Source organism: Ranitomeya variabilis, chromosome 8 (genome assembly GCF_051348905.1).
Source record: "Ranitomeya variabilis isolate aRanVar5 chromosome 8, aRanVar5.hap1, whole genome shotgun sequence".
Taxonomy (NCBI): Eukaryota; Metazoa; Chordata; class Amphibia; order Anura; family Dendrobatidae; genus Ranitomeya; species Ranitomeya variabilis.
The window spans coordinates 79,420,425-79,448,338 of NC_135239.1; the positions used below are offsets into that span (position 1 = coordinate 79,420,425).

General features: G+C 43.8%; 1 protein-coding gene across 1 annotated transcript in view; it reads left to right on the forward strand.

Moving 5' to 3' along the window:
- COL11A1 (collagen type XI alpha 1 chain) overlaps positions 1 to 27,914 on the forward strand; it is a 278,226-nt gene that overhangs the window by 236,547 nt on the left and 13,765 nt on the right. Inside the window, exons 50-54 of the mRNA XM_077277390.1 lie at positions 23,962 to 24,015; positions 24,657 to 24,764; positions 24,859 to 24,912; positions 26,939 to 26,992; positions 27,163 to 27,216. Of these exons, the coding sequence (XP_077133505.1) occupies positions 23,962 to 24,015; positions 24,657 to 24,764; positions 24,859 to 24,912; positions 26,939 to 26,992; positions 27,163 to 27,216 (324 nt within the window). The remainder of the gene's footprint in view (positions 1 to 23,961; positions 24,016 to 24,656; positions 24,765 to 24,858; positions 24,913 to 26,938; positions 26,993 to 27,162; positions 27,217 to 27,914) is intronic.

A 27,914-nucleotide genomic window follows, 5' to 3' on the forward strand; every position in this document is an offset into this window, starting at 1 on the left:
AGTATGGGTAGTGCAGATCTGCATTTTGTCTCATGCCAATTCAGGCATGAGAAAAAAATCTCAGCTTGCTGCAAGTGGCTCAGAAAATCAGATCATAGACTTGTACGGGTGCATGAGAAACATCGGACTAGACTTGGATGTCATCTAAGTACAGTCCAATTAATGCAGACACAGACAATGGAGAAGATGGATAAATTAAGTTCTCCATCTTCTCCGCACCTGTGCTGTGATTCTCTTTCGAGAGAATTGGATTGTAGTAAGGTGAGACTTGGAACAAACTCTCATTAGAGTTTAAGCTGATTGTCATTAGCATAACCAAGCTGATTCTCTTCCATGAGAGAATCAATGCTTGTTTGACCCCGATGTAAAGTACTGTACATGGTCCACATGGAAAATCAGCCATGGTCACTAGCAAATTTGGCTATAATGGGTGTGTGTGCTCTCCCATTTAATATGCACATCTGAGTGGGCCCTAAGGTTAATACTCACATGAGGAATTTTATTTAGTTGTTTCCAAAACATTGTATGTATGTCAATATAATGAGAACCATAGACCCAAAGATAAATATAATGTATAATATACAGTGGCATGTAAAATTTTGTGCACCCCTGGTCAAAATTACTGTTATTGTGAACCAAGGCTGCCACCGGGAATTTTAGGGCCCCATTCTGGCAACATTTTAGGGCCCCACTAGAGACTCTGCCCAGGCTTCACCCCAGCTATGACTCCACCCCTCGAACCTTCCACTGTCCCACTGCCCACTCTTGGAAAAATGTCACTTCTGCACTATGTCCTCACTAGGGTTGAGCGAAACGGGTCGATCATTTTCAAAAGTCGCCGACTTTTGGCTAAGTCGGCGTCTCATGAAACCCGATCCGACCCCTGTGCTTGTCGGCCATGCGGTACGCGACTTTCGCGCCAAAGTCGCGTTTCAATGACGCGAAAAGCGCCATTTCTCAGCCAATGAAGGTGAACGCAGAGTGTGGGCAGCGTGATGACATAGATCCTGGTCCCCACCATCTTAGAGAAGGGCATTGCAGTGATTGGCTTGCTGTCTGCGGCGTCACAGGGGCTATAAAGGGGCGTTCCCGCCGACCGCCATCTTACTGCTGCTGATCTGAGCTTAGGGAGAGGTTGCTGCCGCTTCGTCAGAAGCAGGGAGAGCGTTAGGCAGGGTCCACTAACCACCAAACCGCTTGTGCTGCAGCGATTTCCACTGTCCAACACCACCTTCGGTGTGCAGGGACTGTGGAAGCTATTTTTTTTTTTTTTTCCCCTCAGCGCTGTAGCTCATTGGGCTGCCCTAGAAGGCTCCGTGATAGCTGTATTGCTGTGTGTACGCCACTGTGGAAACCAACTGCTTTTTTCAAAGCACATATCCTCTTGTTCCTTCCTTTCTGCACAGCTATCTTTTTTGTTTGTCCACACTTTTTATTTAATTTGTGCATCAGTCCACTCCTATTGCTGCCTGCCATACCTGGCTTACATTACTGCAGGGAGATAGTAATTGTAGGACAGTTTTTTTTTTTTTTTTTTTTTTTTTTTGTGGGAGATTAAGATTGGCATTTCTGCTACAGTGCCATCCCTGTGTGTGCCATCTCTCACTGAGTGGGCCATAGAAAGCCTATTTATTTTTTCCGTGATTTGTGTTCTAAAATCTACCTCAACACAAAAACACTACATCAATCAGTGGGAGAAAAATATTGGCCTCAGTCAGGGCTTGTGTGCCACTGCTGTGTGTGCTATCTCTCATTCAGTGGGCTATAGCAAGCCTATTTTTTTTTTTTTTTTTTAATATTATTTGGTTTCTAAAGTCTCCCTGAAAAAAAAAAAAAACCTAAAAAAACAGTGGGAGAGTAATATTGCCCTTTCAGCTTGTGTGCCAGTCTTGACTCCTGGGTGTGCCACCTCTCTCCCTCTCATTCAGTGGGCCATAGAAAGCCTATTTATTTTTTTTTTTTAATATTATTTGGTTTCTAATTCTCCCTGAAAAAAAAAAAAAAACCTAAAAAAACAGTGGGAGAATAATATTGCCCTTTCAGCTTGTGTGCCAGTCTTGACTCCTGGGTGTGCCACCTCTCTCCCTCTCATTCAGCGGGCCATAGAAAGCCTATTTATTTTTTTTTAAAAATATTATTGGGTTTCTAAAGTCTCCCTGAAAAAACAAAAAATACATAAAAAAACAGTGGGAGAGTAATATTGCCCTTTCAGCTTGTGTGCCAGTCTTGACTCCTGGGTGTGCCACCTCTCTCCCTTTCATTCAGTGGGCCATAGAAAGCCTATTTATTTTTTTTTTTAAATATTATTGGGTTTCTAAAGTCTCCCTGAAAAAAAAAAAAAAACCTAAAAAAACAGTGGGAGAGTAATATTGCCCTTTCAGCTTGTGTGCCAGTCTTGACTCCTGGGTGTGCCACCTCTCTCCCTCTCATTCAGTGGGCCATAGAAAGCCTATTTATTTTTTTTTTAAAATATTATTGGGTTTCTAAAGTCTCCCTGAAAAAAAAAAAAAAAACCTAAAAAAACAGTGGGAGAGTAATATTGCCCTTTCAGCTTGTGTGCCAGTCTTGACTCCTGGGTGTGCCACCTCTCTCCCTCTCATTCAGTGGGCCATAGAAAGCCTATTTATTTTTTTTTTTAAATATTATTGGGTTTCTAAAGTCTCCCTGAAAAAACAAAAAATACATAAAAAAACAGTGGGAGAGTAATATTGCCCTTTCAGCTTGTGTGCCAGTCTTGACTCCTGGGTGTGCCACCTCTCTCCCTTTCATTCAGTGGGCCATAGAAAGCCTATTTATTTTTTCCGTGATTTGTGTTCTAAATTCTACCTCAACACAAAAACACTACATCAATCAGTGGGAGAAAAATATTGGCCTCAGTCAGGGCTTGTGTGCCACTGCTGTGTGTGCTATCTCTCATTCAGTGGGCTATAGCAAGCCAATTTTTTTTTTTTTTTTTTATATTATTTGGTTTCTAAAGTCTCCCTGAAAAAAAAAAAAAAACCTAAAAAAACAGTGGGAGAGTAATATTGCCCTTTCAGCTTGTGTGCCAGTCTTGACTCCTGGGTGTGCCACCTCTCTCCCTCTCATTCAGTGGGCCATAGAAAGCCTATTTATTTTTTTTTTTAAATATTATTGGGTTTCTAAAGTCTCCCTGAAAAAACAAAAAATACATAAAAAAACAGTGGGAGAGTAATATTGCCCTTTCAGCTTGTGTGCCAGTCTTGACTCCTGGGTGTGCCACCTCTCTCCCTTTCATTCAGTGGGCCATAGAAAGCCTATTTATTTTTTCCGTGATTTGTGTTCTAAATTCTACCTCAACACAAAAACACTACATCAATCAGTGGGAGAAAAATATTGGCCTCAGTCAGGGCTTGTGTGCCACTGCTGTGTGTGCTATCTCTCATTCAGTGGGCTATAGCAAGCCTATTTTTTTTTTTTTTTTTTATATTATTTGGTTTCTAAAGTCTCCCTGAAAAAAAAAAAAAACCTAAAAAAACAGTGGGAGAGTAATATTGCCCTTTCAGCTTGTGTGCCAGTCTTGACTCCTGGGTGTGCCACCTCTCTCCCTCTCATTCAGTGGGCCATAGAAAGCCTATTTATTTTTTTTTTTAAATATTATTGGGTTTCTAAAGTCTCCCTGAAAAAACAAAAAATACATAAAAAAACAGTGGGAGAGTAATATTGCCCTTTCAGCTTGTGTGCCAGTCTTGACTCCTGGGTGTGCCACCTCTCTCCCTTTCATTCAGTGGGCCATAGAAAGCCTATTTATTTTTTTTTTTAAATATTATTGGGTTTCTAAAGTCTCCCTGAAAAAAAAAAAAAAACCTAAAAAAACAGTGGGAGAGTAATATTGCCCTTTCAGCTTGTGTGCCAGTCTTGACTCCTGGGTGTGCCACCTCTCTCCCTCTCATTCAGTGGGCCATAGAAAGCCTATTTATTTTTTTTTTAAAATATTATTGGGTTTCTAAAGTCTCCCTGAAAAAACAAAAAATACATAAAAAAACAGTGGGAGAGTAATATTGCCCTCTCAGCTTGTGTGCCAGTCTTGACTCCTGGGTGTGCCACCTCTCTCTCTCTAATTGTGGGCCATAGAAAGCCTTTTTTTTTTTTTTTTTTAATATTATTTGGTTTCTAAAGTCTCCCTGAGAAAAAAAAAAAAATAAATTAGGTGGGAGATTAATATTGACATTAGTGCTTGAGTGACAGTCCTGCGTGTGTGTCATCTCTGTGATTTTGTGCCACAGAAAACAGAGTGTGTAACATTGTGCCTGATTTTCCTTGTGGTCTCACCAACCTGTTAAGGGATATTGAAATCATACTGAAGTTATAGCTCACCGTGTAAGTTGTTTGACAGCAACAAATAAAGTTACTTTGGTTAAGATTTTAAAACAATGAGGAAGTCTGGTGCAAGAGGTCGTCGTGGGCGTTCATTGTCAGCTGGTAATGATGGTAGTGGTAGAGGAGCATCAGGTGGTCGTGGGGATAAAAATATTCCACCTAAGTCTGGAGCTGTGGAGCCAGTTTCGTCGTCAGGCTACACAAGGCCTCGAACGCTCTCTTTTCTGGGAGTAGGAAAACCGCTTTTAAAGGCGGAGCAGCAACAGCAAGTTTTGGCTTACATTGCAGACTCAGCCTCTAGCTCTTTTGCCTCCTCTTCCGAAACTGGTAAATGTAAAAGCAGCGCGTCGCTTGTGGATGTTCACGGTCAGGGACAAGTCGCTTCCTTGTCCTCCTCAGCAAAAACTACAACAAGAGAGAAGGATGCAGCAGGCGACACAACGGGTCACTCCATGGAGCTCTTTACACATACCGTCCCTGGCTTAGAAAGTGAAACATTTAACAGGCCATGCCCATTACAAGTATATTCTGACATGGAGTGCACTGATGCACAGCCACAGCCAGAGTACTATGCTGCTCCTTTGACTCAGACCACCACATTGCCCTCTCAGGGTACAGATCCACAATCAGACCCTGATGAGACTATGTTGCCCCGCCACGAACGCTATACCACCGACCGACACAGTGACACAGACGAAGTTGCACACGAGCTCGAAGAGGAGGTAATAGATGACCCAGTTATTGACCCCGATTGGCAGCCATTGGGGGAACAGGGTGCAGGCGGCAGTAGTTCAGAAGCGGAGGTGGAGGAGGGGCCGCAGCAGGCATCAACATCGCAACAGGTTACATCTGCCGGGCCCGTATCTGGCCCAAAACGCGTGTCAAAGCCAAAACCTGTTGGAGCACAGCGTTGCCATCCGGTTAAAGCTCAGTCTGCAATCCCTGAAAAGGGATCCGAGTCTAGGAAGAGTGCAGTCTGGCATTTTTTTAAACAACATCCAACTGATCAGCGCAAAGTCATCTGTCAAAAATGTTCAACTAGCTTAAGCAGAGGTCAGAATCTGAAAAGTCTAAATACTAGTTGCATGCATAGACACTTAACCACCATGCATTTTCAAGCCTGGACTAACTACCAAACGTCCCTCAAGGTTGTAGCACCCTCGGCCAATGAAGCTAGTCAGCAACGCAACATCCCTTCCGTCACTGTAAGGCCACCATTTTCCGCACCACAGGCAGTATCTGTGCAGGTTTCTTTGCCAGCCAAAAGCAGTCAGGGTCAGGGAATCACCAGTTTTGTAGGAGGAAATATTGCATCTAGGGCACCGGCGGAAACAATACCGTCTCCAACCGTCTCTCAGTCTGCCATGTACACCGGCACACCCGAAAGTTCCACGATCTCCAGCTCTCCAGTCCAGCTCACCCTACATGAGACTCTGGTTAGAAAAAGGAAGTACTTATCCTCGCATCCGCGTACACAGGGTTTTAACGCCCACATAGCTAGACTAATCTCGTTAGAGATGATGCCCTACCGGTTAGTTGAAAGCGAAGCTTTCAAAGCCCTGATGGAGTACGCTGAACCACGATACGAGCTACCCAGTCGACACTTTTTTTCCAGAAAAGCCATCCCAGCCCTGCACCAGCATGTTAAACAGCGCATCGTCCATGCACTCAGGCAATCTGTGAGTACAAAGGTGCACCTGACTACAGATGCATGGACCAGTAGGCATGGCCAGGGACGTTATGTGTCCATCACGGCACACTGGGTGAATGTGGTGGATGCAGGGTCCACAGGCGACATCAATTTAGGGACAGTTGTGCCTAGCCCACGGTCTAGGAAACAGTTGGCTGTAGGCGTTCGCACCCCCTCCTCCTCCTCCTCCTCGTCCTCCTGCAGAAGCTACAGCTCTTCCACAGAACGCAGTCTGCCAACCACTCCATCGGCAGATGACACTGTTGCACACCAGTTGTCCCATTATGGGCCAGCTACTGCCAAGCGTCAGCAGGCTGTATTGGCTATGAAGTGCTTGGGCGACAATAGACACACCGCGGAAGTTCTGTCCGAGTTCTTGCAACAAGAAACGCAGTCGTGGCTGGGCACAGTAGATCTTGAGGCAGGCAAGGTAGTGAGTGATAACGGAAGGAATTTCATGGCTGCCATCTCCCTTTCCCAACTGAAACACATTCCTTGCCTGGCTCACACCTTAAACCTGGTGGTGCAGTGCTTATTGAAAACTTATCCTGGGTTCTCCGACCTGCTCCTCAAAGTGCGTGCACTTTGCTCACATATCCGACGTTCGCCTGTACACGCCAGCCGTATGCAGACCTATCAGCGGTCTTTGAACCTTCCCCAGCATCGCCTAATCATAGACGTTGCAACAAGGTGGAACTCAACACTGCACATGCTTCAGAGACTGTGCGAACAGAGGCGTGCTGTTATTTATTTGTGGGAGGATACACGGGCAGGCAGTAGGATGGCAGACATGGAGTTGTCAGGTGTGCAGTGGTCTAAGATACAAGACATGTGTCAAGTCCTTCAGTGCTTTGAGGAATGCACACGGCTGGTTAGTGCAGACAACGCCGTAATAAGCATGAGCATCCCCCTAATGCGTCTGCTGATGCAAAGTTTGACGCACATAAAGGAGCAGGCGTCTGCACCAGAGGAAGAGGAAAGCCTTGATGACAGTCAGCCATTGTCTGGTCAGGGCAGTGTACAGGACGAGGTAGCGGGCGAAGAGGAGGTGGAGGACGAGGAGGATGATGGGGATGAGTATATTTTTAATGCCGAACCTTTCCCGGGGGCACAGGAATTTGGTTGCGTGTCACGGCCGGGTTCTGGTTTTTTGAGGGACACAAGTGACGTAGATTTGCCTGCAACTGCCCCTCAACCAATCACAACCGGAGATTTGACAACTGGAACTTTGGCCCACATGGCGGATTATGCCTTACGTATCCTAAAAAGGGACACACGCATTACGAAAATGATGAACGATGACGATTACTGGTTGGCCTGCCTCCTTGATCCACGCTATAAAGGCAAATTGCAAAATATTATGCCACATGAGAACTTGGAACTAATATTAGCAACCAAACAATCAACTCTTGTTGACCGTTTGCTTCAGGCATTCCCAGCACACAGCGCACGTGATCGTTCTCACACGAGCTCCAGGGGGCAGCAGACTAGGAGTGTTAGGGGTGCACACATCAGAAGTGGCATTGGACAGAGGGGTTTTCTGACCAGGTTGTGGAGTGATTTTGCTATGACCGCAGACAGGACAGGTACTGCTGCATCAATTGAAAGTGACAGGAGACAACATTTGTCCAGTATGGTTACTAACTATTTTTCATCCCTTATCGATGTTCTCCCTCAACCGTCATTCCCATTTGATTACTGGGCCTCCAAATTAGACACCTGGCCAGAATTGGCAGAATATGCATTGCAGGAGCTTGCTTGCCCGGCAGCAAGTGTCCTATCAGAAAGAGTATTCAGTGCTGCAGGTTCAATATTAACCGAAAAAAGGACTCGTCTGGCTACCCAAAATGTTGACGATCTAACATTCATTAAAATGAACCACAACTGGATTTCGAAATCTTTTGCCCCACCTTGCCCGGCCGACACCTAGCTTTCCTATGAAAAGCTCTTGCCTGTGAATTACTTTTCTAATGTCTAATTTGCTGCAGCTGATTGTACAGCATACGACATGTTTACACCTCCCTAAATGGCAAAACTCCCCACACGGGGCCGTGGTATCGCGACTTGGCGCAAGCACCCGTGAGACTGCTGTTTGTCTGAAGAGGTGGGTGTGCTCGCTTTTGGTTGACGGCATTGCTACTGGGTCCCTCATAGTACAATGTAGTGTCTCTGGCGGTGGTGGTGCGCACCCAACGTCAGACACACCGTTGTAACATGAGGGGCCCTGGGGCGGTCCCGCCGGCCTCAAGAGAGTTCCCCCCTACCCCAGCTCAAAATGTGCTCTACCACGTGCAAAATTATGTCGCACAGCTCCACCAATCTTTAGTCTATTCGCTGACATCATTCAATGTCTGGCACTGACAATACAAATTTGTAGACATCTATGATGCAACTTAAAGTAGTCTGTGTCTGTGTCCTATATTGGCACCATTAAATAGTTACTGCCAAATTACTATGTCAGAAACTCAGTAGATGAGCCCACCCCTGTACCTAAGTATGCCACCTTTTTTTTTTGTTTTGGTTGTTTTGCGAGACATTAACATCTATTTATATTTTGGGAGTACTGGGACAGACACTCCTTGCACTACTCCTCCACTCACCACCAAGCTGCCTGTGTATCCATGTAACCGCTGTAAAACTGCCATGAGCCTATTGTTTGTTATTTTAGGCCTTTGATAGCCTGTCTGCGGCCCCTACTTGCAATACTCCTCCACTGACCACCAAGCTGCCTGCCCGTGTATCCATGTAACCGCTGTGAAACTGCCATGAGCCTATTGTTTGTTATGTTAGGCCTTTGATAGCCTGTCTGCGGTCCCTACTTTAAATACTCCTCCACTGACCAGACCACTGCTGCCCGTGTACCCCTGGAACCAATTATAAAGTGCCTACAGCCAGCCCATTTTCTTATGTTAGGCCTTTGAAGCCTGTCTGCGGTCCCTACTTTAAATACTCCTCCACTGACCACCAAGCTGCCTGCCCGTGTATCCATGTAACCGCTGTAAAACTGCCATGAGCCTATTGTTTGTTATTTTAGGCCTTTGATAGCCTGTCTGCGGCCCCTACTTGCAATACTCCTCCACTGACCACAATGCTGCCTGGAGTGCCTGCCTGTGTATCCATGTAACCGATGTAAAACTGCCATGACTGCCTACTGTTTGTTATTTTAGGCCTTTGATAGCCTGTCTGCAGCCCCTACTTGCAATACTCCTCCACTGACCACCAAGCTGCCTGCCCGTGTATCCATGTAACCGCTGTGAAACTGCCATGAGCCTATTGTTTGTTATGTTAGGCCTTTGATAGCCTGTCTGCGGTCCCTACTTTAAATACTCCTCCACTGACCAGACCACTGCTGCCCGTGTACCCCTGGAACCAATTATAAAGTGCCTACAGCCAGCCCATTTTCTTATGTTAGGCCTTTGAAGCCTGTCTGCGGTCCCTACTTTAAATACTCCTCCACTGACCACCAAGCTGCCTGCCCGTGTATCCATGTAACCGCTGTAAAACTGCCATGAGCCTATTGTTTGTTATTTTAGGCCTTTGATAGCCTGTCTGCGGCCCCTACTTGCAATACTCCTCCACTGACCACAATGCTGCCTGGAGTGCCTGCCTGTGTATCCATGTAACCGATGTAAAACTGCCATGACTGCCTACTGTTTGTTATTTTAGGCCTTTGATAGCCTGTCTGCAGCCCCTACTTGCAATACTCCTCCACTGACCACACCAATGCTGCCCGTGTACCCCTGGAACCTATTTAAAAGTTCATAGAGCCTAGTTATATATTTTATTTACTATTAATAAGGCCATGATGGACTACGCTGTACCACGCTACAAGCTAACCAGTCGACACTTCTTTTGCGAGAAAAGCCATCCCAACCCTCCACCAGCATGTAGAAGACCGCATTGTCCATGCACTCTGGCAATCTGTGAGTACAAAGGTGCACCTGACAACAGACGCATGGACCTGTAGGCATGGCCACGGAAGATTACGTGTCCATTACGGCGCAATGGGTTAATGTGGTGGATGCATGGTCCACAGGGGACAGCCTACTAAGTCTGTCTGCAGTCCCTAATTCAAATTGTCCTCCACTGTCTAAATCGGAACTTCCACCTTCTGGCTTTCGGCCTATAGTATCAGAAATTAAACTGCATTTGGCCTTCAACTTTGGTTAGGGCCTACTAACGGCTTCTGCCCCTCCCTGGTGTTGCCCTCAACTAAATAAAGCTGAGCTTCAACCTTCCGGCTCTCATTATGTGGTTTAAAAAAAAAAAATGGTGGTTAGGGCCTACTAACGGCTTCTGCCCCTCCCTGGTGTTGCCCTCAACTAAATAAAGCTGAGCTTCAACCTTCTGCTCCAAATTACCATTTTAAAAAATGCAATAGGCTTTTCAGGCCTACTAAAGGTGTCTGTCTGTGTGCCCCTCCCTGGTGTTGTCCTCAACTAAATAAAGCTGAGCTTCAACCTTCCGGCTCTCATTATGTGGTTTTAAAAAAAAAAATGGTGGTTAGGGCCTACTAACGGCTTCTGCCCCTCCCTGGTGTTGTCCTCAACTAAATAAAGCTGAGCTTCAACCTTCCGGCTCTCATTATGTGGTTTTAAAAAAAAAAATGGTGGTTAGGGCCTACTAACGGCTTCTGCCCCTCCCTGGTGTTGTCCTCAACTAAATAAAGCTGAGCTTCAACCTTCCGGCTCTCATTATGTGGTTTTAAAAAAAAAATGGTGGTTAGGGCCTACTAACGGCTTCTGCCCCTCCCTGGTGTTGCCCTCAACTAAATAAAGCTGAGCTTCAACCTTCTGCTCCAAATTACCATTTTGAAAAATGCAATAGGCTTTTCAGGCCTACAAAAGGTGTCTGTCTGTGTGCCCCTCCCTGGTGTTGTCCTCAACTAAATAAAGCTGAGCTTCAACCTTCCGGCTCTCATTATGTGGTTTTAAAAAAAAAAATGGTGGTTAGGGCCTACTAACGGCTTCTGCCCCTCCCTGGTGTTGCCCTCAAGTAAATAAAGCTGAGCTTCAACCTTCTGCTCCAAATTACCATTTTAAAAAATGCAATAGGCTTTTCAGGCCTACTAAAGGTGTCTGTCTGTGTGCCCCTCCCTGGTGTTGTCCTCAACTAAATAAAGCTGAGCTTCAACCTTCCGGCTCTCATTATGTGGTTTAAAAAAAAAAAATGGTGGTTAGGGCCTACTAACGGCTTCTGCCCCTCCCTGGTGTTGCCCTCAACTAAATAAAGCTGAGCTTCAACCTTCTGCTCCAAATTACCATTTTAAAAAATGCAATAGGCTTTTCAGGCCTACTAAAGGTGTCTGTCTGTGTGCCCCTCCCTGGTGTTGTCCTCAACTAAATAAAGCTGAGCTTCAACCTTCCGGCTCTCATTATGTGGTTTTAAAAAAAAAAATGGTGGTTAGGGCCTACTAACGGCTTCTGCCCCTCCCTGGTGTTGTCCTCAACTAAATAAAGCTGAGCTTCAACCTTCCGGCTCTCATTATGTGGTTTTAAAAAAAAAAATGGTGGTTAGGGCCTACTAACGGCTTCTGCCCCTCCCTGGTGTTGTCCTCAACTAAATAAAGCTGAGCTTCAACCTTCCGGCTCTCATTATGTGGTTTTAAAAAAAAAATGGTGGTTAGGGCCTACTAACGGCTTCTGCCCCTCCCTGGTGTTGCCCTCAACTAAATAAAGCTGAGCTTCAACCTTCTGCTCCAAATTACCATTTTAAAAAATGCAATAGGCTTTTCCGGCCTACTAAAGGTGTCTGCCCCTCCCTGGTGTTGTCCTCAACTGAACAAAGCTGAGCTTCAACCTTCCGGCTCTCATTATGTGGTTTTAAAAAAAAAATGGTGGTTAGGGCCTACTAACGGCTTCTGCCCCTCCCTGGTGTTGCCCTCAACTAAATAAAGCTGAGCTTCAACCTTCTGCTCCAAATTACCATTTTGAAAAATGCAATAGGCTTTTCAGGCCTACTAAAGGTGTCTGTCTGTGTGCCCCTCCCTGGTGTTGTCCTCAACTAAATAAAGCTGAGCTTCAACCTTCCGGCTCTCATTATGTGGTTTAAAAAAAAAAAATGGTGGTTAGGGCCTACTAACGGCTTCTGCCCCTCCCTGGTGTTGCCCTCAAGTAAATAAAGCTGAGCTTCAACCTTCTGCTCCAAATTACCATTTTAAAAAATGCAATAGGCTTTTCAGGCCTACTAAAGGTGTCTGTCTGTGTGCCCCTCCCTGGTGTTGTCCTCAACTAAATAAAGCTGAGCTTCAACCTTCCGGCTCTCATTATGTGGTTTTAAAAAAAAAAATGGTGGTTAGGGCCTACTAACGGCTTCTGCCCCTCCCTGGTGTTGCCCTCAAGTAAATAAAGCTGAGCTTCAACCTTCTGCTCCAAATTACCATTTTAAAAAATGCAATAGGCTTTTCAGGCCTACTAAAGGTGTCTGTCTGTGTGCCCCTCCCTGGTGTTGTCCTCAACTAAATAAAGCTGAGCTTCAACCTTCCGGCTCTCATTATGTGGTTTAAAAAAAAAAAATGGTGGTTAGGGCCTACTAACGGCTTCTGCCCCTCCCTGGTGTTGCCCTCAACTAAATAAAGCTGAGCTTCAACCTTCTGCTCCAAATTACCATTTTAAAAAATGCAATAGGCTTTTCCGGCCTACTAAAGGTGTCTGCCCCTCCCTGGTGTTGTCCTCAACTGAACAAAGCTGAGCTTCAACCTTCCGGCTCTCATTATGTGGTTTTAAAAAAAAAATGGTGGTTAGGGCCTACTAACGGCTTCTGCCCCTCCCTGGTGTTGCCCTCAACTAAATAAAGCTGAGCTTCAACCTTCTGCTCCAAATTACCATTTTGAAAAATGCAATAGGCTTTTCAGGCCTACTAAAGGTGTCTGTCTGTGTGCCCCTCCCTGGTGTTGTCCTCAACTAAATAAAGCTGAGCTTCAACCTTCCGGCTCTCATTATGTGGTTTAAAAAAAAAAAATGGTGGTTAGGGCCTACTAACGGCTTCTGCCCCTCCCTGGTGTTGCCCTCAAGTAAATAAAGCTGAGCTTCAACCTTCTGCTCCAAATTACCATTTTAAAAAATGCAATAGGCTTTTCCGGCCTACTAAAGGTGTCTGCCCCTCCCTGGTGTTGTCCTCAACTGAACAAAGCTGAGCTTCCACATTCTGGCTTTCGCCCTATACTATCAGATATTAAACTGCATTTGGCCTACTAGTGTGGTTAGGCCCTTGAAACAGTGTCTGCTGCTCTTGGGTTTGCTACTCCACTGAACAAAGCAATGCCGCCTGTTTAGTCCTGTTACCAATTTTGAACTGCATGTAGCCTACTTTATTCTTTGGCCCTATATCTGTTTCCTCCTCATCCTGCCCATTGCCCAGCCACTGCTAAATGAGTCTGCTGGTACATTGACCTAGACCACTACATTCCCCTTGTACTCTACACAGCCAGAATCTGTCCCTGCTGAAAGTAAGGTTCCCCTTCCCGCATGTTATACCACCTTACACAGGGACAAAGAGGAAGGTGCAGATGAAAGTGCAGGTTCCTTCATCAGGTGGGGGGGCATACTCGTTGGCGACGTCACTGGCACAGGGCCCCTCAGAGTACGCAAAAGTGTCGCTGCTGGTGGGAGGCGCCCCCGCCATGCAAACACACCGCCGTACTTTGAGGGGCCCTGTGCCAGTGGCAATGCGAACGAGTGGGCCCCCCCCCTGCTTGCTCAGGATCACAGCACTTGCAACTTTTAAATACTTACCTTTCCCTGCAACACCGCCGTGACGTAGTCCGCATTTCCTGGGCCCACGAAAAACTTGAGCCAGCCCTACTCCCCCCACAACTTTCACCCAATTCCCTATGCCCAACTATTATTATACAGTTAATTAAGATTGGCAAGCTTCAGAAACAAGAATGGATGTTTTTGGCATTAAAATGGGCACTGTAGGTGTTTTCCTGGCCTCCACTCACTGCCGACTATGCTTCCCCATTGACTTGCATTGGGTTTCGTGTTTCGGTCGATCCCCGACTTTTAGCGATAATCGGCCGACTGCACTCGACTCGACTCTGGACAAAATCGGGTTTCCCAAAACCCTACTCGATCTTAAAAAAATGAAAGTCGCTCAACCCTAGTCCTCACCAATCACACATTAACAGTTCCCACAGAACACCTCATTACATATATAGCCAGCATCTTTTGTTTTGGCAAAAAGATTTTTTAAGCTGCCAGCACAACAAAGTAGACTCTTTTGGCCGGGCCCTACTCTACTCTAACCTAACATTTCTTAAAATATCCAATACTCTTTTTAGGCACATTTTTACTTATTTTTCTTTAAAGGAATGTGTCACATACATTTTTTTAAAATGACCAATAATACCACATGCAAAGGACAAATACCGTCCCACCATATCCGGGCCACATATTACCACCACATAGTAAATATATAATACCATACACAAGAAACAAATACTGCTTCACCATAACCAGACCACATATAAACACCACATAGTAAACGAATAATAAAACATACAACAAATATCACCACATATTACCACCACATGGTGAATGAATACTGCCACATACAAGGAACAAATACCACCACACTATGACCAGACCACATATTACCACCACATAGTGACCGAAAAATAAAACAGGCAAGCAACAAATACCGCCACATTATAACCAGACCACATATTAGCCCCACATAGTGACTGAATGATTCCACATACAAGGAACAAATACCATCACACCATGACCAGACCACATATTACCACCACATAGTGACTGAAAAATAAAACAGGCAAGCAAGAAATACCGCCACATTATAACTAGACCACATATTAGCACCACATAGTGACTGAATACTACAATACTGATCATTAATAAAAAACACAATAATATTACCTTAAGCCATTATACACATATATAATGTATAGTGTACAGGTAATATAGGGATCATGGTGACATTATACACAGTAGCTCTGTATATAGTATACAGTCTACAGTGTATAGTGCCAGTACAGGTAACACGCTGACTCACCGGTGACATCTTTAGTTGAAGTCCTTCATCTTTGCTTCTCATCTTCATCCTGCTCAGACCGCCATCATTTCTTCCAGCCAGGACTTGTCTCTGCAGAAAATAGCAATTAGCACCCTGTATGATTATTATCTAGTTGTACCCCCTTTTGAAAGTATCACAGCTTGTAAACACTTTTTTGCAGCCAGCCAAGAGTCTTTCAATTCTTGTTTGTGATATTTTCATCAGTTCTTCCTTGGAAAATTCTTCCAGTTCTGTGAGATTCCAGGGCCGTCTTGCATGCATTGCTATTTTGAGGTCTAGCCACAGATTTTCAATGATCTTCAGATCAGGGAACTGTGAGAGCCATTGTAATACTTTCCACTTGTGCATTTTGAAGTAGTCTATTGTGGATTTTGACATATGTCTGGGATCATTATCGATTTGTAGAAGCCATCCTCTTTTCATATTCACCTTTTTTTACAAATGGTGCTGTTTGCACCAAGAATTTATTGAAATTTCATCTAATCCATTTTTCCCTCTACACGTGAAATGTTCCCTGTGCCATTGGCTACAACACAACCACAAAGTATGATGGATCCACCACCATGCTTAATGGTTGGTGGGATGTTATTTTACTGAAATTATGTACCCTTTATTCTCAACACATACCTTTGATCATTGTGGCCAAAGAGTTATATTTTAACCTCATATGATACAGGAGGTATTCACAGCTATTTTACAGCTCCAAATAAATATTTGTGTGCCTTTTTATGGCCTCACACAGATAGGAGTTGGATGAGGGGGTAATGAAGCATGTAAATGCAAGCACCAATATTTTTGTTAGATTTAACAGTCCAGCATCTGAGACTATGTTTAGTTTTGACTTCATTCATTTTATACCAGCTGATTGCATTTCAAGTGTCAGGGTTTTTATTACAGAACAGATACTTTTTTTTCCTAAAGGGATTGTCCGCTCCTCCGACAACCCATTCTTAATCCCTGTTTCCTCCTTTGTAAAAATAATTACATCTATAACCTATACTCACCTCCAGTGCTGGTACCATTTCAGCTGTGTCAGCACTAGCTCTCCCAGGGATCGCATCCCATTATTGTGTCGCACAATCCCTGCAGCCTATCAGCTCTGGCTTCACTATCCTCTTCTACGGTAATAATTGACATCTGGACGAAGTGAAAAGAAGTGAAAGCTGTGGCTGCACTTTCACTTTCTCCAGATGACTTGATTTGTCCAAAGGAAGGGAAAGTGTAACCAGTGCTAATTGGCCGTAGGGATTGCATGACACAACAATGAGACATAATCCCTGGGAAGCCAGTGTTGATACCACTAGAACTGCACCAGCACCAGAGATGAGTAACCCCTTAAATTAGGTTTGTTTCTATCCCTGCCTGACTTTCCAACAACCATCCAGCACTGGTTCCTTAAAATCTCGATTTACTTCATGGCAGCATTGATTTGCTATACATTCACTTGACTGCTGCAGCCGATCACTTACCTCAACAGTGATTCATGCATGTATGGCCCAAGACTGCCAAGTTCTGTAATTGGCTGCAGCAGTCACATGGATCTATGTGATGTCACTGTTACAGACCTAGTAAAAAAGACTGATGGGAACCAACTAAAAGCTGGCACTGGAGCAGTGAGAGATTTATCAGGAAATTATTGGTTGTTTTTCATTTTACCACTTTGTCTGCAGTTAGGTTATTTTTTTAAATCCAAGATAGCAGTTTTAATGTCATCTCTCCTTAACCTTAGGAAATCTCAATGGGGCTGTCCAATACCTGGAAAACATCTTTATAATTGAATTATTCCACTTTGTAAAATAAAAATAACAGATTCTCACCTCTTGCACTGATGCTGTTCCAGCAAAATTGAAGTTAATTATCCCAGTGTTCGAGTGATATTTATGTTGCACGAGCCCTGTAACCAGGGCTGCCACTAGGAATTTCAGAGCCCCATACTGGCAAAATTTTTTGGGCCCCCTTGAGACTCCACCCAGGCTCCAACCCCGGCCCCGTCTCCACCCCTCGTACTGTCCACAGTCCCACTGCTCTCTCTTGGGAAAACTCCACTTCTCACCAATTACACATTAACAGTTCCCATCACCAGATCACACATATAGCCAGCAGCATTAGATTTTTCTATTCTGCCACCACAAGGTAGACTCTTTTGGCCGGGCCCTACTCTATGCTAACCCTATTAAAATTTGTTAAAATATGCAATACAATTTAGGTATATTTTTATTTATTTTTCAATTTTTAAAATAACCAATAATATCACATCCAAAGGGAAAAATACCACCGCACCATGACCAGACACCATATTACCACCGCATAGTGACCTATAATACCACATACAAGGAACAAATACTGCCACACCATGTCCAGATCACATATTACCACCACAGTGACTGAATAACAGCACATGCAAGGAACAAATACCACCGCACCATGTCAAGATCACATATTACCACCACATGGTGACCAATAATACCACATACAGGGAAAAAATACCGCCATACCATGACCAGACCACATATTACCACCACATGGTGACCACTAATACCACATGCAGGTAACAAATACCACCACACCATGACCAGACCACATATTACCACTACAGTGCAGTGTACAGGTAATACAGTGATCACTAATGACATTGTACACAGGAACTCTGTATATAGTGTGTAGTGTCAGTGTACAGGTAACACACTGACTCACTAGTGACGTCTCTAGGTGAAGTCCTTCAGCTTCGCTTTTCATCTTCATCCAGCACAGACCGCCATCAAGTCTTCTAGCCAGGACTCGTCTCTGCAGGAAATAGCACAGTTATCTAGAGCTCCGCTTGCGGAACACATTACTTAATTTTCTCCCAACTTCCAAACTACACCAGATGAAGAAAAAAAGGTGACATAGTGTTGCTCTGCACAGTAACAGGACTGCCCTCATTTAAAACAGTAGCCTCAAAAATAAAATAAATACATTACTGCAGTAATAATTAGCCCCTATGGTAATAATATCCGCCATAGTGGCCCCGTGTATCTCATTCCTGGCTCCAGCCATATGTTCTCCCATTCTGCCCTCATGAGTATCCATTCTGCCCCATATGATCTCCCCATCCTGCCTCATCTGTCCCATGATCCTGACATCTGTCCCATGATCCTACCGCCCCATCTGTCTCCATCGTATCCATCCTACCCTATGATCCTGCACCATGTGTCTCCATCCTGCACCATGATCCTGCCCCATCTGTCTCCATCCTGCCCCATATTCCTGCCCCATTTGTCTCCATCCTGCTCCGTGTCTCCCATCCTGCCCCCGTATCTCACATTCTGCCCCCTGTTATGATCCTTAGTGGTTGAGGATCACAAATTACTCCAGCTAAGTAACAAACATAGGACAAGCTCTAGGGAGGTGGCAAACTGGACTGACCGCAAATCTGAACCTATCCAAGCACACTAGAAGTAGCCGGTGAACGTGCCTAAAAAATCCTAGACGTCTCGAGCCAGCCTAAGGAACTAACTACCCCTAGAGAGAAAGAAAGACCTCTCTTGCCTCCAGAGAAATAATCCCCAAAGATATAGAAGCCCCCAACAAATAATAACGGTGAGGTAAGAGGAAGGCACATACACAGGGGTGAAAGCAGATTCAGCAAATGAGGCCCACTAATACTAGATAGCAGAAAATAGAAAAGGGAATCTATGCGGTCAGTAAAAAACCCTTACAAAATATCCACTCTGAGATTTCAAGAACCCCCGCACCAACTAACGGTGTGGGGGGAGAAACTCAGTCCCCTAGAGCAACCAGCAAGCGAGGAAATCACATTTTAGCGAGCTGGACTAAAAACATAATGAACACTGATAATCAAAAAATGATCAACAAAAACTTAGCTTGTCTTGGAGAGACTGGGAGCAAGGTAGACACCAGGAATCTGAAGAGCACTGAATACATTGATAGCAGGCAAGGAACTGAGTATCCAGGTGAGTTAAATAGGAAACCAACCAAGGATAACGAACCAGCTGATGCTGCCAACCTGCAGAAAGACAACACTACACAGTACCGCTTGTGACCACTAGAGGGAGCCCAAAAATAGAGTTCACAACAGCCCCCCCCTGTGTCTCACATCCTGCCCTGTCTCACACCATGCCCCCTGTGTCTCACATTCTGCCCCCTGTGTCTCACATTCTGCCACTTGTGTCTCACATCCTGCCCCCTGTGTCTCACATTCTTCCCCCGTGTCTCACATTCTGCCCCCCTGTGTCTCACATTCTGCCCCCCTGTGTCTCACATTCTGCCCCTCTATGTCTCACATTCTGCCCCATGTGTCTCACATCCTGCCCCCCTGTGTCTCACATTCTTCCCCTGTGTCTCACATTCTGCCCCGTCTCACATTTTGCCCCCCCGTGTCTCACATCCTGCCTCCTGTGTCTTACATTCTGCCCCGTTTCTCACATCCTGCCCTCTGTGTTTCGCATTCTGCCCCTTGTGTCTCACATCCTGCCCCCTGTGTCTCACATTCTTCCCCCCTGTGTCTCACATTCTGCCCATCTCACATTCTGCCCCCTGTGCCTCACATTCTGCCCCCTCTGTCTCACATTCTGCCCCTCTGTGTCTTACATTCTGCCCCCTGTGTATCACATCCTGCCCCCTGTGTCTCACATCCTGCCTCCTGTGTCTTACATTCTGCCCCGTGTCTCACATCTTGCGCCTCTGTGTCTCACATTCTGCCCGTGTCTCACATCCTGCCCTCTATGTCTCACATCCTGCCTCCTGTGTCTCACATCCTGCCTCCTGTGTCTTATATTCTGCCCCGTATCTCACATCCTGCCCCTCTGTGTCTCACATTCTGCCCCATGTCTCACATCTTGCCCTCTATGTCTCACATCCTGCCCCGTGTCTCACATTCTGCCCCTGTGTTGTTTCCATTCCTGCCCCCTGTGTCTCATATACTGCCCCCTGTGTCTCACATACTGCCCCCTGTGTCTCCATCCTGCCCCCTGTGTTGTTTCCATTCCTGCCCCCTGTGTTTCGATTCCTGCCTCCTGTATTTTCATTCCTGCCCCCCTGTGATTCCACTCCTGCCCCGTGTCTCCATCCTGTCCTCGTGTCTCCATCCTGTCCCCATGTCTCCATCCTGTCCTCATGTCTCCATCCTGTCCCCGTGTCTCCATTCTGCCCCGGGCTTGCCGCATTCAATAAAAATAAAAAACATCTTTCTCCTTACCTGGCCACTGGCGAATGACAATGACGTCTTATGCCGGCAACGTGCACGCTGAGGTCAACTGCCAGCCTCCGATTGGCTGACGGCTTTAACTACTGCCGTGCGGGCCCACAAGGCAATATAGTAACTGAACCTGCTTCTCAGCCGTCAGAAGCCTGCCTCTGGGGCCTGGGCCCAATGGGCAGATGAGACGGGGCCCGATGCGGAACCCCTCTCCGCTCAGGGCCCCATACGCCAGTCATGACACTAATGCCCTGATGGCGGCCCTGCCTGCCTGTAGCTAATCGGCAGCTATTATTGAGTTGCAGCTCTCATTTCTTACGTCTGTCTGAGCTTCTTCTGAACGAAGTGAGAGAACTGCAGCTCAATAATAGTTGCCAATTGGCTGTGGAAGAAGTGAGAGAGTGTCAGCCTAATTGCAGCCTCTGATTGGCTGCAGGGTTCACATGGCATAATAATATTATGCAAGACCTGGGACACCAAGTGCGGACAATGCTGGAACAGCAGCGCTGTGGGGAGTGAGCATTTGTTATATTTATTTTACAATGGAGACTACTTAATCTAAAATGGGATTGTCCAGGTGGTGGGCAACCTCTTTAAGGGTACCGTCACACAGTGGCATTTTTATCGCTACGACGGCACGATTCGTGACGTTCTAGCGATATAGTTACGATCTCGCAGTGTCTGACACGCAGCAGCGATCAGGGACCCTGCTGAGAATCATACGTCGTAGCAGATCGTTTGAAACTTTCTTTCGTCGCTGGATCTCCCGCTGTCATCGCTGGATCGTTGTGTGTGACAGCGATCCAGCGATGCGTCCGCTGGTAACCAGGGTAAACATCGGGTTACTAAGCGCAGGGCCGCGCTTAGTAACCCGATGTTTACCCTGGTTACCAGCGTAAAAGTAAAAAAAAACAAACCGTACATATTCACCATCTGATGTCCGTCAGGTCCCTTGCCGTCTGCTTCCCGCTCTGTCTGTCTGCCGGCCGGAAAGTGAGAGCAGATCACAGCGGTGACGTCACTGCTGCGCTCTGCTCTCACTGTACGGCTGCGCTCAGTCAGAGCAGGAAGCAGACGGCAAGGGACCTGACGGACATCAGATGGTCAGTATGTACTGTTTGTTTTTTTTTACTTTTACGCTGGTAACCACGGTAAACATCGGGTTACTAAGCGCGGCCCTGCGCTTAGTAACCCGATGTTTACCCTGGTTACCAGCGAACCTCGGCATCGTTGGTCGCTGGAGAGCGGTCTGTGTGACAGCTCCCCAGCGACCACACAACGACTTACCAACGATCACGGCCAGGTCGTATCGCAGGTCGTGATCGTTGGTAAATCGTATAGTGAGACGGTACCCTAAGGCACATCAGTTTATTTTATTTGTTTGGGAGAGCACCAAGGTAGTAACAGCCAAGGCACACTTCTCTGGTGTTAGCAACAATGACCCATGGTTGAATGGACCAGAATTGACCTTCTCTGGCCTTATGCGCTTCATAGTTTTCAATTTTCAGAAAATATATAGGAAAATGTTCCACCCTAAAATAGAGCTACCAAATGGTCTCAAAAGGGTAAAGCACTTACACTTATTCATTGTATGTAGGCTCCGCTAATGTATTCAAAGTCTTTGTTGACACCTGTGAAGGAATTGTATTATTTCCATATTTATTGTAGACGATACATCACTGTTTCTATTTCAGTGAATACTGGAAATAGAAATAAGGCCGTGTCGTCTGTATGTTTCAGACAATAACGCTTTTGCATACAAAACTATGAAGAAACATCACTCACAATGTAGCACGTTTATTGTATCAGCAAAATGGAATGCTTTTAGTTTTTATGTATCACTCAGGTGTCAGTAAGTGGAGCAGATTGGTGACCATTTACATAGAAACAGCAAATACGGTAGCTTTTCCTTCATTTACTCTAAAAATATGTCATCTAGCCGCTAATAGAAAATAATAGCCTTCATGGGGGTTTACACAGAGGTTAAGGTCATGTCCCAATCCATGTACCTATGTAGATGCACCTTTCTGTATGGCTCTAGATTTATTTCTCAGATACACCTGTGATCATTATCCAGGATGGAAACCTGATCTGCTACATACAAAGAAACCAGTATTATTGCTGACCTGTACAAGTTAGGGGGTCAGGTGGCAGATTTTGTTTTGGGGGCTAGGATCTTTTCATGGCAAGTAAAAGTGTAGCTTGCATAATCTGTATCTATCATTCATTTATGTTACAAAAGAATGGATCTGACTGACACTAAATGAATCCATTATAGCTCAATCCCATCATCCTACCTAATGGGCTCTGGTTTATTTATAGAACTTCTAATGGGAATATGTCACCAGATTTTTGCTATCGTATCTTAGAGTAGTATTATATAGAGACGGAGACCCTGATTCCAGCGAGGTATCACTTACTGGGCTAATTGCTGTAGTTTTGACAAAATAACCATTTTATCTACCACAGATCTATCATTTCTCTGAATGCTGAGCTCTGCATAACCTCACCCACATCACTGGTTGGCAGTGCACAGTGTACACAGATAGCTGCCAACCCCTCTCCAATCACAATGTGTCTTCAGCTCCACCTGGAGCCACAGATGGAGTCTTTCCTCTCCAAACATAGCACACAGACTGCCTCTCAAATCCAGCCATTTAGTCCCAGACCATGTGACTGATCACATGACTGTGACACCAAACAGGTCCTGTTAGCACACGGCTGTGCCGACTCTTCAGGTGGAGATATGGTGGACATCCTCCCACCCACTCTATAGATGTCCACCTAAAACCAGGCCATGTATGCATCTTTAATTTAACCCTCACAACACGTAGTGTGCTGGAGAAAATTCTCTGGTTTCACATCACTGACACCATTATGGGCAGTGACATATATCTCCCCTCATATACCGTGCCAGTGACCCTGTCACAATACCTGCATATTTGTGTGTTTGTTTATATAAACAGTGGTATAGGTAGGGTGACTATATGAGTGTATGAATGAATTTCCAGTACTGTGTTAGTTAGTGTATGGATTAATATTTGAATATCTGGTAACAAAGGCCATAGGTTACTTACAAAATCCCCATCTGGGCCTTGCAGGGTTAGAAACATTTTAATGCTAAATTTCTATTCCTGGTTATATTTATCAGTCCACTGAGCTAGAAAAATAATGGCAACGGGCTTAATGTCTGCTTTGGATTTCAAATCTAAATCTCCCTGCAGAGCAGTGTAAAATGTTTGTTCCTAAAATGAACATTTAATGCCTTGCATAATATTTTAAATGAAGAAGTATTCCTCTCCATTTAGCGGTATGGGACAGCCCTTGAAACCATCTCATGAGTTTCTAATGGAAGCAGAGTTAAAACACACTTAGTCTTTATACCTGAGGACCATTCCTTTATGATAGGCAAAATTAAGTCTGTTCTATTTCATAAATTAAAAATATGATTGTTAAATTAAATGTGCCATAGGGTTTAACATTTATGTAGAAAGGATGGAAAGGCGTTAAATATAATTGTAGAACTTATGTAGTTTGACTATGTTTGAACTTCACTATCTTAAGCCAAAGAAATAAAAATTGGAAATGAAATAATATTTTAGAAATGTCAAGTTTGATTGCAAGGTTTTAGAAAGATTAGCAAAAAAGTGAGCATAAAATATAGGAATGACATAAATATGTATCTATGATTTTTCCATTATAGGGCGAACCTGGTGAAGCTGGAAATCCAGGTCCACCTGGTGAAGCTGGTGTTGGTGTAAGTACTTTTTCTCTACTTCATGTAAAAATGAGAATTTTTCCCTAAACCTTTGATTATATAGTAAATGAACAGAGAACAATTGTTTCTGGAAAGTTTCAATACCTACGGTGTTCGAGTGGTCAGACATAGTCATTATTGTCAAATTGGGCCTTTGTAAAATAGCTAAATATTAGTCAAAATGTTTTATTTTCTTCTTTTGATGAAATGGGAAACTAGTAATAGAATTCTACTTATTTAAAATGTGTATTGTGTTAACACTTAATAAGAAAAAAATCATTTTTCTTAATGTGACTGTCTGATTTATTGATATCTTATGATCATGTCTGAGTTACTCAAGCATGTTGACTACTTCGCTTCAGCTGTCTGGCAGCTTAGGTATTGCTTTGCAAGCAAAGAACAGAGCTAAAGAAAAATTAGCCTTGGGATTTGAGGGATGACATAGATTCATTAAATAAAGACTGTACAAGGCGTTTAAACCTTCTGGGTTTTGTAATCTTAACAAAAGTGAAAATAAGGTTTTAGTCAGTTTATAAAAAAAAAGGCTACAAAGAACTTAATCTTCTTACAATCCCAGAAAGGCTTTCTGAACTCTAAAACCATGTAATCTGTAATACATATGCATTTACATATTTCTGTAGGGCCCTAAAGGAGAGAGAGGAGAAAAAGGAGAAGCTGGACCTCCAGGAGCTGCAGGACCTGCTGGTCCCAAAGGCCCACCAGGAGATGACGGTCCCAAAGGAAATCCCGTAAGACAATCATTCATTTATTAACATTTTCATCTTTTCATAAACTATTAGCTATGATACTGACAATTTCTACTTCTTCATCTAAAACATTTAGGGTCCGGTTGGATTCCCAGGAGACCCTGGTCCTCCCGGAGAACCTGGTCCAAGTGTAAGTACTATGAGTTAAAACTGTTGGTACACTATAAGCCCACATTTTTTTATTGTATTTTTCAACTTCATTTACATGGCAAAATAAACTTACTCGTTTCCGCTTAGACTTTAATACATGGTTTCAATACGCTCTGGATGGCGTTATAAACTTTGGTAATCACCAGTCAATATTAGTCATACAAAACACTTAAAGGAGCTGAAACTGAATGTGAACAGTCTCTTTCTTTTATAAAAACTTAATTCCAGTTGCTCTATGCTTATCCACCTGGGGCTCAGACACCGGCCTCGCCCTGGCCTCACATCAAGGAAAATAGAAAAAATTGGAGTCCGGCTCAACATGACTGGATTTTCCTTTTCTTTATATTTTTCAAAAGAAAATATGGTGCATACAAAAGAAAAATTTACATGGTCAACATGACCCAGTCGACGCGTTTCGACTGCACTAGGCAGTCTTTTTCATGTTATGTGTAAGACTGCCTAGTGCAGTCGAAATGCGTCGGATGGGTCATGTCAACCATGGAAATTTTTCTTTTGTATGCACTATAATTTCTTTTGAAAAATAAAGAGAAAATGAAAATCCAGTCCTATTGAGCCAGGACTCCAATTTTTTCTAGTCTCTTTCTATAGCTTTAACTTCTTAAAGAGATAATATAAAAAATTTCAGAAATTCCATTTATCAGTCTCCACACCTACTACAAAAAGATGCAATAACAAGTGATCAAATATGTTTCCCAAATCAGCATCAACTGAATGTCAGCTCAAGACGCAAACAATAAGCCCTAATACAGTCATCAAAATAGAAAAATGTTTTGATTCTCAGAAAATTATGACACAAACGCCCAATTTCTTTTTTTTTACAAAGTTCTGAATCTTTTTAACCTCTAAAAAAATATAAAAATCTATACAACTTTCGGATTTCTGTAATTGTGACCAATGAATGAGGTAAAAATAAAAGTTTAAAAACAGTGGTGGAATTGTTTTTCTGGTTTTTTTTCACCATTTCATCCTACTTGGAATTTTTTTCTCATTTTTCAGGACACGAAAATATTAATTATGTCATTTAAAACTGCAACTTGTGCCACAAAAAAATAAGCCTTCAGATGGCTATATCACCAAAAATATATTAAAAAAGATATGAAAGAAAAGGTGGAAAAAGCAAAAGCGAACAGGGGCTGTCAGAGGAAAAAAAATTGATGCATGCCCAACTTTGATCCAGTAATCGGATCGCTGAAATATCGGACTGCACTTGGACTGCATCTGAGCACAATCAAAATGAAATGAGAACAGCATCCAATCAAGGTGTGGAGATTCAAAAAAAGCTTTAGTCCGCCATGTGAAGCCTACGACGTTTCGACCTGCAGTAGATCTTTTTCAAGTACGGTACTTGAAAAAGACCTACTGCAGGTCGAAACATCGTATGCTTTACATGGCGGACTAAAGCTCTTTTTGAATCTCTGCACTTGGATTGGATGCTGTTCTCATTTCATTTTGATTGCTGCTACATTTCCAAGTGGGTTCCTTGGATCGAGAGTGACATTTTTTTTCTCAATCTTCTCATCTGAGAGAACTGGATCTTGTTTGCTGACTTTCTTATCAGACTTTGATCAGAGTGTAGTTTGCATAATTGGCCGCATTCTCTCAGATGAGAGACTCTACGGCCGTCAGCACCTGCCCTAAAGGTCTCAACTACTGGAATCCCCAACTTTTAAGTACTACTCCAACAAATCACCATAAACATATTGGTTTTCCAGTTCTAAAACTTCTACACATTGTACTTTTTCTATTGATATAAATTCAGTCACCAGTAAAAGGCTGAAACATATTTCATATGAAAAAGAAACATTTTGTATAAAAAAAAAATTGTGTTCTATTCTGCTGAGTTTTCCAGCGCACAGCCTGCATCGGGAATGTTTCATTTACACATTCATTTCATGTAGACACTCATGCATTTTAGAAACTGCTTGGAATTTTTATTTTATTCAGATACTTTGTAATTTTCTTGTCTTTCAATATTTTCTCTGCAGGGTCAAGATGGTACGGGTGGTGACAAGGGGGAAGATGGGGAACCAGGCCAGCCTGTAAGTATGAGTGCACCTTTTATTAACTGTTTAGATTCTAAACGTTGGTAAAATGTACTATTCTGTAGATCCATACTATAACATTTCAAAAAAGAGATATGTGTATATATTTGTACATTGTGTCCACCATAAATTGTTAAATAACTATCATTTGTTTTTTATAACTACAGGGACCTCCCGGACCATCAGGAGAAGCTGGACCACCAGGTCCTCCAGGCAAGAGAGTAAGTGTTGTTTCTCAGCGTTTGCAAATAAGTACAGGAGCAGCCGCCTATAATTTGCAATGCTGAATGCAAACACATTGTAATACTGAGCATTTCCTGGTGAAACTAATGAAAAGCTTTAAAACTGAAAAAGATCTAAGCAATCATGACTAAGGGATGGCTTTAAGACAAATGATTGCAGCTGGATGTAATAGAATATTGATTCAGCAACAAATGAAGGAAGGCAACAATTGCTGGCATTAAAACTACACGCTCCAACAATTGTTACTCCAAACATACTTTATAGGGAATCTGTCCCTGGGTTTATGCTGTCTTTTTGATTATAACACATGTGCCCTGATTCATTAAGAGTGGCGGTTCCTACAAGGGATGTGGAATAGCGTATGCCACTTTATTAATCCGGCACAGTTTATCAGTGGCATTCGCCTCCATGCACCTTGCCAAAAATTTTACTCCAGTCACGGACTAGAGTACCATTACTGATGAAAGAAATGTTGCCAGTTTTGTAGAACTCGATGCTCAAAGGCACTTCCTGTCCCAGGTCCTTCCTAGTCCCACCCTTTTGGTGGAGCTGCTTGAAACTGGTGTGACTGCGCAACTACGCTTTCCTCTAAAAGTATTGACTTTTCAAAGCATTTTATGCCTTTTTCTGTATAAATCGACCCCCAAAAGTGCTGTAATCAGCCCCAATATGTGTG